At 43.7% G+C, this 9,558-nt stretch overlaps 1 protein-coding gene across 3 annotated transcripts in view; it reads left to right on the top strand.

The window, feature by feature from the left end:
* Positions 1-9,558, top strand: part of LZIC (leucine zipper and CTNNBIP1 domain containing) — a 30,832-nt gene that overhangs the window by 14,123 nt on the left and 7,151 nt on the right. Inside the window, exon 8 of one of the 3 annotated variants that reach the window (XM_003891082.5) lies at positions 859-2,382. The exons of 1 other annotated variant lie outside the window; for it this stretch is intronic. In XM_003891082.5, coding sequence (XP_003891131.1) covers positions 859-917 — 59 coding nt within the window. In that variant the 3' untranslated portion in view covers positions 918-2,382. Of the gene's footprint in view, positions 1-858; positions 2,383-9,558 lie in introns of those variants that run through there. One more of the 3 variants, XM_017957064.3, reaches the window with a different exon arrangement.

Genomic DNA, 9,558 nt, shown 5'->3' with positions numbered 1-9,558 from the left:
TTTTTTTTTTTTTTTTTTTTTTGAGACGGAGTCTCGCGCTGTGTCACCCAGGCTGGAGTGCAGTGGCGCGATCTCGGCTCACTGCAAGCTCCGCCTCCCAGGTTCACGCCATTCTCCTGCCTCAGCCTCCGAGTAGCTGGGACTACAGGCGCCCGCCACCACGCCCGGCTAGTTTTTTGTATTTTTAGTAGAGACGGGGTTTCACCATGTTAGCCAGGATGGTCTCGATCTCCTGACCTCATGATCCACCCGCCTCGGCCTCCCAAAGTGCTGGGATTACAGGCTTGAGCCACCGCGCCCGGCCCACAAAAATTTTTTTAAATAAAATTGTATAGCTAGGCACAGTGGCTCAAGCCTGTAATCCCAGCACTTTGGGAGGCTGAGGTGGGTGGATCACCTGAGGTCAGGAGTTCAAGACCAGCCTGGCCAGCAGGGTGAAAATACAAAAATGGGCTGGGCATGGTGGCGTGCACCTGTAATCCTAGCTACTCGGGAGGCTGTAGCAAGGATAACTGCTTGAACCTAGGAGATGGAGGTTGCAGTGAGCCAAAATTGTACCGCTGTACTCCAGCCTGGGTGACAAGAGTGAAACTCCATCTCAAAAAATAAAAAATAAACTAAATTTTACATATTATATTTCACAGCTAGAATAAGGATTTATAACTAATAAGTCTGCTTTTGTAGCTGGATTGTTTGTGCAGAGGGAAGGAACATGTAGGAGTTAATACACTGATAATGGAGTCTAATTATATTTTCTGTTTTAATATCTATATGATAGATTTTTTTCCCCCCACATTACCAGGAATTGTATCTGCACTTGAAATAATCTTTTTGTTTATTATGTGTCTTTTTTCTTAGGCTCTGGAGACAAAATCCTTGCTCTGGCAAGTTTTGAGGTTGAAAAAACAAAAAAATGACATGGTGCAGAAGCTTATAACATTGATCACATTCTTACTGTAAATGGTGTCTTTCTTCTGGGGGTTTTCAGTTATTGCAAAGAAATGAAGAGATTCTGGAAATGCATCAATAATCTAAGAAAAAGCGACATAAAAATATACTTATGGCTTGTGTTTATGCTCTTTATCATTGTGCGTTGTGTGGGATTACTTGCTTGAGTGATCCTGAACTTCTTGCAACAGAGGGACTCACTGGACTCTGTTATGATTTGTCTGTTTAAGAGAGAAAACAGAAAGTGGACTTGGTTTTTATTAAGACTGTTCGTTTTTAAGTGTTGATAGTGAATGAAAAGATGTGAAGTAATGATATTTTTCTGCTTATAACTTAACCCCACTCATTGGAGTGAACAGTGAAGCAAGCTCAATAGACTTCATAAGTGTTCAGAGAATTTTAGAGTTCTGAGTGATCTTAGGAAATCATTTGTTTTTACAAACAAGGAAACTGAGGTCCAGAAAGAGCACGCGACTTGCTTAAAGTTGCATCAGAGAGCTAAGAGTAAGACTCAGGTGTCCTGACTCCCAGTTTAGTGTCTGTTGAATTTTATTTCTGTACCATTTAAAAAATAATAATTAACACTATTTGTGCAAGTCAGTGTTTTTGAAAATTCAGTGTCCCAATAAAAAGTTGACTGCACACTGAGGGACCATCCCCAGCCTGTAAGCTGTCTGTATGAATGGGGCCCTTGTATCTCGGAATTTTGAGGTTGAAACAATGGGAGCCCTGTTGAGCGTCTCCTAAAGTGACTCAGCCGCCTGCGTTGTTTCACCAGGGAAGCAATAGGAAATGGCAGCTAGAGGCCCTCCCTCTGTGTGACCTCTTGTCACACTCAGAGGTGGGTAACTGTCAGCTGTTATCTACTCTTCAGGTTTTGGAGAAACACAAAATAAGTTATGAGGAAAAGCAAATTTCTCTCCTGAGTATTTACATGTCTCTGCATATGCTCAAATATGTAGATGTGTCCATATGCATGTATATTAGCTTATTTCTTAGGCTCTGGCCATTTTATATTCTTTCATGTGCTTCTCAGAATTCTTTTTCTTTGCACTTTATACAAATTAAAAGCATTTTTAAAGCTTCTTCTGTACTGTAAAATACTAGGTGCTTTGCCAACCAGACAGATTAGAGGACCTCTGCTACAATGATGCCTTATTTGGAACTTAAAAGAGGTGAAATGCATATATCATAAAATTCACCATTTTAAAGTGTACCATTCACTGGCAGAACATTTACAGTGGTGTGCAACCATCACTGCTCTCTAGTTCCAGAACATTCTTATCACCCCCAAAGGAGGCCCTATACCTATTAGGCAGTTACTCCCCATTCCCTTCTTCTCTGACTGCTAACAATAGCCACTAATCTGCCCCCTGTCTCTATGGATTTACCTATTCTGGATATTTCATATAAATGGAAGTATATGATATGTGACCTTTTTATGTATCTGGCTTCTTTCACTTAGCGTAATATTTTCTTTTCTTTTTTTTTTTTTTTTTGGTTTGTTTTTTTGAGACAGAGTTTCACTCTTATTGTCCAGGCTGGAGTGCAATGGTTCAATCTCAACCTCTGCCTCCCAGGTTCAAGAGATTCTCCTTCCTCAGCCTCCCAAGTAGCTGGGATTACTGGTGTGTACCACCATGCTTGGCTAATTTTTGTACTTTTAGTAGAAACAGGGTTTCACCATGTTGGCCAGGCTAGTCTTGAACTGACCTCAGGTGTTCCACCCGCCTCGGCCTCCCAAAGTGCTGGAATTACAGGTGTGAATGACCACGCCCAGACATCATCATATTTTCAAGGTTAATCAACATTATAGCATGTATCACTACTTTATTCCTTTTTATGGCTAAATTATATTCTGTTGTATGGATATCATATTTTGTTTATCTGGTATCTGTTGATGATATGGGTTGTTTCCTTCTTTTGGCTATTGTGAATAATGCTTCAATGAACATTTGTGTACAAATATTTGTTTGAATACCTGTTTTCAATTCTTTTGGGTGTATACGTAGGAATGGAATTGCTATGTCTGTTGTTGTGTTGTGAGATGGAGTTTCACTCTGTTGCCCAGGCTGGAGTGCAATGGCGTGATCTCGGCTCACCACAACTTCTGCCTCCCAGGTTCAAGCGATTCTCATGCCTCAGCCTCCCAAGTAGCTGGGATTACAGGCATGTGCCACCACGCCCAGCTAATTTTGTATTTTTAGTAGAAATGGGGTTTCTCCATGTTGGTCAGGCTGGTCTTGAACTCCTGACCTTAGGTGATCCACCTGCCTCAGCCTCCCAAAGTGCTGAGATGATTACAGGCATGAGCCACAGTGCCTGGCCTGAGCCACCACACCCAGCCTATGTTTGTTTTTTAAGCCATAGAAGATTTCTCACCACCAGCCAGGGACAGTGGCTCATGTCTGTAATCCCAGCACTTTGGGAGGCCGAGGTGGGCGGATCACAAGATCAGGAGCTCAAGACCAGCCTGGCCATCATAGTGAAACCCCCATCTCTACAAAAATACAAAAATTAGCCAGGCGTAGTGGCGGGTTCCTGTAGTCTCAGCTACTTGGGAGGCTGAGGCAGGAGAATCACTTGAACCTGGGAGGCAGAGGTTTCGGTGAGCCGGGATCGCGCCACTGCACTTCAGCCTGGGCAACAGACCGAGACGCGGTCTCAAAAAAAAAAGGAAGAAGATTCTTCCCCTCCCCTGCAATAGTAGATCAGGAAAATTAGGAATATCATGTATTTAAAAGGGACTTAAGGCCTGGCACAGTGGCTCACGCATGTAATCCCAGAATTCTGGGAGGCAGAGGTGGGCAGATCGCCTGAACTCAGGATTTGAGACCAGCCTGGCCAACATGGTGAAACCCTGTCTCTAAAAAAAATATAAAAATTAGCCAGACATGATGGCATGCACCTGTGATGTCCCAGCTACTCAGGAGACTGAGGTGGGAGGATCACTTGAACCTGGGAGGCAGAGGTTGCAGTGAACTGAGATCACGCCACTGCACTCCAACCTGGGTGACAAAGTGAAACCCCTGTCTAAAAAAATGATAAAGAGACATCTGAATCTGGAATCCTTAATCTTGGTTTTCCTTAAACTTTCTATAAGTCCAGTGTCAGTGAAATATTTTGTCAATTATCACATTGTGTTCATTTTGTAAGTAACAGCACTCAATTTAAAATTATCTTACTTTAGGCCGGGCGCAGTGGCTCAAGCCTGTAATCCCAGCACTTTGGGAGGCCGAGACGGGTGGATCACGAGGTCAGGAGATCGAGACCCTCCTGGCTAACACGGTGAAACCCCATCTCTACTAAAAAATACAAAAAGCTAGCCAGGCGAGGTGGCGGGCGCCTGTAGTCCCAGCTACTCGGGAGGCTGAGGCAGGAGAATGGCGTAAACCCAGGAGGCGGAGCTTGCAGTGAGCTGAGATCCGGCCACTGCACTCCAGCCTGGGCGACAGAGCGAGACTCCGTCTCAAAAAAAATAAAATAAAATAAAATTATCTTACTTTAAAAGTGGCCTAGTTTGCAGTGCCCAACAGGACACTGATAGTCATAGCTGTGTGACCTTTTGTGGGTTACTTAATCTTTTTGAGCCTCCTTTTCTCTTCTATTCAGTGGGGATAATAGGGCCTATGTCATAGGATTATTGTGCATTCCCCTCTGTTAATGCAGATAAAGTTTACTTGGAAAGCTAACTCAACATGTAACAACCATTCTAAGCACCACAGGATATATTTTGTTTCACAAATTTGGTATTCATTCAGAATAAGTATTTGAAAAGTGAGTAAATTCTATGCAATTATAGTTATTAAATGACTTAACAAACTGTGTTTCTCTTCTACTTCTTGCTACATTTAATCTTCTAGGTGTTCAGATCTTTGGAGATTATAGGCAGCAATAATGCTAAGGCAGCTAACTTTTCAACATTCTTGTGTCAGGCTAATATTTTAAAAATAATTATTGTATTTCTCAAAGAACTAGAGCTGAAGCAGAAATAAGTTCTGATGTGCAAGTGTCCAATTGGACCATTGAATGAAATCTAGTGTTTTAAACAACTCTGATGTTTCAATGTTTTGTTTTGTTTTCTTTTGATCCTGTGAGCAGTAAGACATATTTTATGTGGGTGGTAAAGGAAGAAATCGAGTAACAGAATGAGGAATTGTTCCCAGGAAGAGTTGGAGTTGGGACAAATGGGTTGTTAACTTTGATTTTTAGATCTTCTCTGAAGACATTAAACATGGAATGGTCATCTTTAGAAAAATAAAAGACTATGCAACTCCACCACTGAAATGGTATCTTATTACAGTGAATGATGGATAATTTGAAATTATCACAGAAAAAAATAAACCCAGACCATTTTGCCTAGAGCCTTTCAACCACCTTCCTGTCCATGTTTTTCTTTTTTATTATATTTATTGCTAAGACCAGTGAACCAGTGAATATTCTTCTTTGCCTCCCAAAATGTTTTCCAGCATTAGTATGTATATTAAAACTGTCGGCTGAGCGCTGTGGCTCACGCCTCTAATCCCAGCACTTTGGTAGGCCAAGGCGGACAGATCACAAGGTCAGGAGTTCAAGACCAGCCTGACCAATATGGTGAAACCCCGTCTCTACTAAAAATATAAAAGTTATTCAGGTGTGGTGGCATGTGCCTGTAATCTCAGCTACTCAGGAGGCTGAGGCAGGAGAATCACTTGAACCTGGGAGGCAGAAGTTGTAATGAGCCGAGATCTTACCACTGCACTCCAGCCTGGGCAACAGAGGAGACTCTGTCTCAAAAAAAAAAAAAAAAAAAAAAGAGTCCACAATGGAAAGTTGATACTGTTGCAGAGCTTCAGCAAAGTGGAGAGGTCTGAGGCTGTCAACTGGAAGCTTCCTAAATGCTTGGTTATTTTTCTACCAGGAGATCACACTGCTTACTGCTTACAGCCTCAGGCAGTTGAATACAATTAAAAATAAATCAGCAAAAATATCATTTATTATAAAAGAAGTCAAGGAGAGCCATCAAGTTTTTCTGTCTGTTTTTTAGAATGAAGATAATGCTGGTAAGGGTTTTTGTTTGTTTTTGTTTTGTTTTGTTTTTTTGGTTTTTTTTGAGACGGAGTTTCATACTTGTTGCCCAGGCTGGAGTGCAATGGCACAATCTCGGCTCACCACAACCTCCACCTCCCGGGTTCAAGCGATTCTCCTGCCTCAGTCTCCCGAGTAGCTGAGATTACAGGCATGTGCCACCACGTCCAGCTAATTTTTTTTTTGTATTTTTAGTAGAGATGGGGTTTCTCCACGTTGGCCAGGCTGGTCTCAGACTCCCGACCTCAGATGATCTGCCCGCCTCGGCCTCCCAAAGCGCTGGGATTACAGGCATGAGCCACTGCGCCCGGTGGTAAGGGTTATTTCTGAGATTATACATCAGCGAGGGATCCTCTGCCTCAGTCTCTGGCGACTGTAACTGAACTTTTGAAGCCCCCTGCAAAACCCTCTGCTGAGCTGTTACAGTTATGACTTAAATAGGTTTGACAGTTTCTGCTACCTTGTCTATTTCCTGTAAAACATCTTAGCAGGTCAGGTACTATTTTTTTGTCACCACTAAATTGTTATATTACATGAGGCTATTCTTTGCTACTAAAGGAGCTTAATTTTGTTTTTTTGTTGTTGTTGTTTTTTCCCCAACATTATTCCTTCAGTACTCATTAACCAGGCCAAATTGAAAACTGAGCCAGCCTGGGCAATGTGGCAGAATGCCATCTCTACAAAACAATACAAAAATTAGGCCGGGCATGGTGGCTCACGCCTATAATCCCAGCACTTCGGGAGGCTGAGGCGGGTGGATCACGAGGTCAGGAGATGGAAACCATTCTGGCTAACACGATGAAAGCCCATCTCTAGTAAAAATACAAAAAATTAGCCGGACGTGGTGGCACGCGCCTATAGTCCCAGCTACTCAGGAGGCTGAGGCAGGAGAATAGCTTGAACCCAGGAGGTGGAGGTTGCAGTGAGCCGAGATCATGCCATTGCACTCTAGCCTAGGTGACAGAGCGAGACTCCATCTCAAAAAAAAACAAAAATCAGCTGGGCGTGCTAGTGCATGCCTGTAGTCCCAGTGACTCAGGAGGCTGAGGCAGAAGGATCAATTGAGCCCAGGAGATTGACGCAGCAGTGAGCTGTGATCTCTCCACTGCACTCCAGCTTAGGCAACAGAATAAGACTCTGTCTCAAAGAAAAACAAAAAGCAAAAACTGAGGTAGTTACCCTCAGTGATCATCAGAGAGACAGATAATTTAGGTAAAAGCAAATATTTGGCCTGGATTAGACTAACTAATCATAATAACTATGGTTTGGCCATGATCTTAGAAAATGTAATTTACCATTTTATCTTGTTTTAAAAGAAGGTAATTTTAGGCTGGGCACGGTGGCTTACACCTATAATCTCAACACTTAGGGAGGCTGAGGTGGAAGTATTGCTTGACCCCAGGAGTTTGAGACCAGCCTGCATGACACATTAATAGCTAGACCTCATCTCTACAAAAAAATGTAAAAATTAGCTGGGCATGGTGGTGTGTGTTTGTGGTCCCAGCTATTTGGGAGGCTGAGGTGGGAGGATTGCCTGAACCCAGGAGGTTGAAGCTTCAGCAAGCCTTGAATGTGCCACTGCACTCTAGCCTTGGCAACAGAGGGAGACACTATCTCAGGAAAAAAAAAGAAAAAAGGTGAGGGGTAATTCTGTTAGCATCTCAAATTTTACATCGAGTTTATTCTAGGTCTTGGCAAATTATACCTTAGATTTGTTTTATAGTGCTCAGAGTTTATAGTCATTTATTTAAATATTCTGTTTCCCATAATAGGCTCAGGAAGACGTTTCTCTTGGCGCTTTATCCAGACAAACCAGACGGAAACTCAGTCCCTTAGCCCTCAATGCCCATGCTTTATTTTCAGCCACCATCTCCCAGAAGTTTGAGTGGTTTGTTCCTCTGCCGTAAAATACCATGAACAGGACTTCATACTCAGGACTGTCACATGGAGGCTGGGCCTTGACTCCATGCTAATCCTACTTTGGGAGGCTGGGGCAGGTGGATCACTTGGGGTGAGGACTAGCCCTGGCCAGCATAATTGAGAACCCCATCTCTAAAAAGGAAGTGAGCTCAAGCATGTGTGTGGTGGCATGCATGCCTATAGTCCCAGCCTACTCAGGAACTGAGGCAGGAGAATCCATGAACCTGGGAGGTGGTGCAGTAGGCGAGATGGCCTGCCTCCAGCTGGAGCAACAGAGCAGAGACTCCATCAAAAAAAAAAAGAGGCCCAGGTGCATTGGCTCATGCCTGTAATCCCAGCCTTTAGGAGGCCAGGCAGACAGATCCTGGAGTCAGGGAGATGGAGACTATCCTGGCTAAGGCGGGGGTAAAAGAGAGGAAACCCGTTTCTCACATCAAAAAAAAAAAAAAAAAAAAAAAGGCCCAGGCGGTGGCTCAAGCCTGTAATCCCAGCACTTTGGGAGGCCCGGGGGCAGGCCAGATCTGCAGTCAGGAGATGAGACCCATCCTGGCCTAACCCAGTCAACCCCGTCTCTACCTAAAAAAATACAAAAAAAAAAACTAGCCGGTAGAGGGTAGGCGTGCCTGTAGTCCCAGCTGCTCGGGAGGGAGGCTGGGGAAGCGGTGTGAGCAGGGGAGGCAAGGCTTGCAGTGAGCCCAGATCGCATTTGCATAGCCTGGAAGCGACAGAGTGAGACTCAAAAAAAAAAAAAAAAAAAAAAAGAGTATGCATAGACCTTGCACCTAAAATCCACTTTTTCATTCCTCAGAAGGAGCAATGACTATCCTTTGCAAGTGTGTGCCCTGCCCCTACAGGCTGGCCTCTCTTCAGGAGTCTGGCTACTGGGGCACCTCTAACCCCAGTCAGGCATCTGACTTCCCTTGTAAGCACTACTTGTGTGCCCAGGTGGGAGAAATAAATTGTAGATTAATTTGTTGATGCTGGACAAATCATTAGCCACACTAAGGTAATTTCAGATTTGAAAGAGCTCAGAATAGGGCATCTCCTGGTGGGTATTAGGTGTTGGAGAGGTTGAGAGAGAGAGAAATCGTTTCCGAGGAACATAGTAGTGCAGCCGGAGGGAGTAGGGGAGGTTTCTATCTGCTACCTGCTCTTATTGTGAGGTTAATTTTTCATCAGAAATTTACTAAGTGCTGATATGTGCCAGACATTGTTTTCTTTTTTTTTTTTTTTTTTTTTTTTTTTGAGAGCCAGTGCTACTCCTGCTTTGGAGGCTGGAATCTGAGATCTCAGCTCACTGCGGCTCACTCCTCTCGGGTTCAAAGCTGGGCTCTCCTGCCTCAGCCTCGGCGGTAGCTGGGACTGCAGGGCACCCACCGCCGCCGGCCTAATTTGTATTACAATGAGAGCCAATACCATTAGCCAGGATAGTCTCGTCTCGACCTAAATGATCCCTCCCGTTCGGCCTCCCCAAAATCAGGATGAATCCCTTCTTTTGTGATTTTCTAAAATGGATGTTGGATGGGCTTTCCTTTTAGAGCAGACAATTTATCATTAATACAGAGTTTAGATGCTCTGGCTGGCATCACTGTTGAGGGTTTTACAGTAGAAGTTGTATTCACA

Source organism: Papio anubis, chromosome 1 (genome assembly GCF_008728515.1).
Source record: "Papio anubis isolate 15944 chromosome 1, Panubis1.0, whole genome shotgun sequence".
NCBI lineage: Eukaryota > Metazoa > Chordata > Mammalia > Primates > Cercopithecidae > Papio > Papio anubis.
The sequence above is the reverse complement of the archived record's forward strand: the minus strand, read 5'-3'. Positions and strand labels throughout refer to the sequence as shown.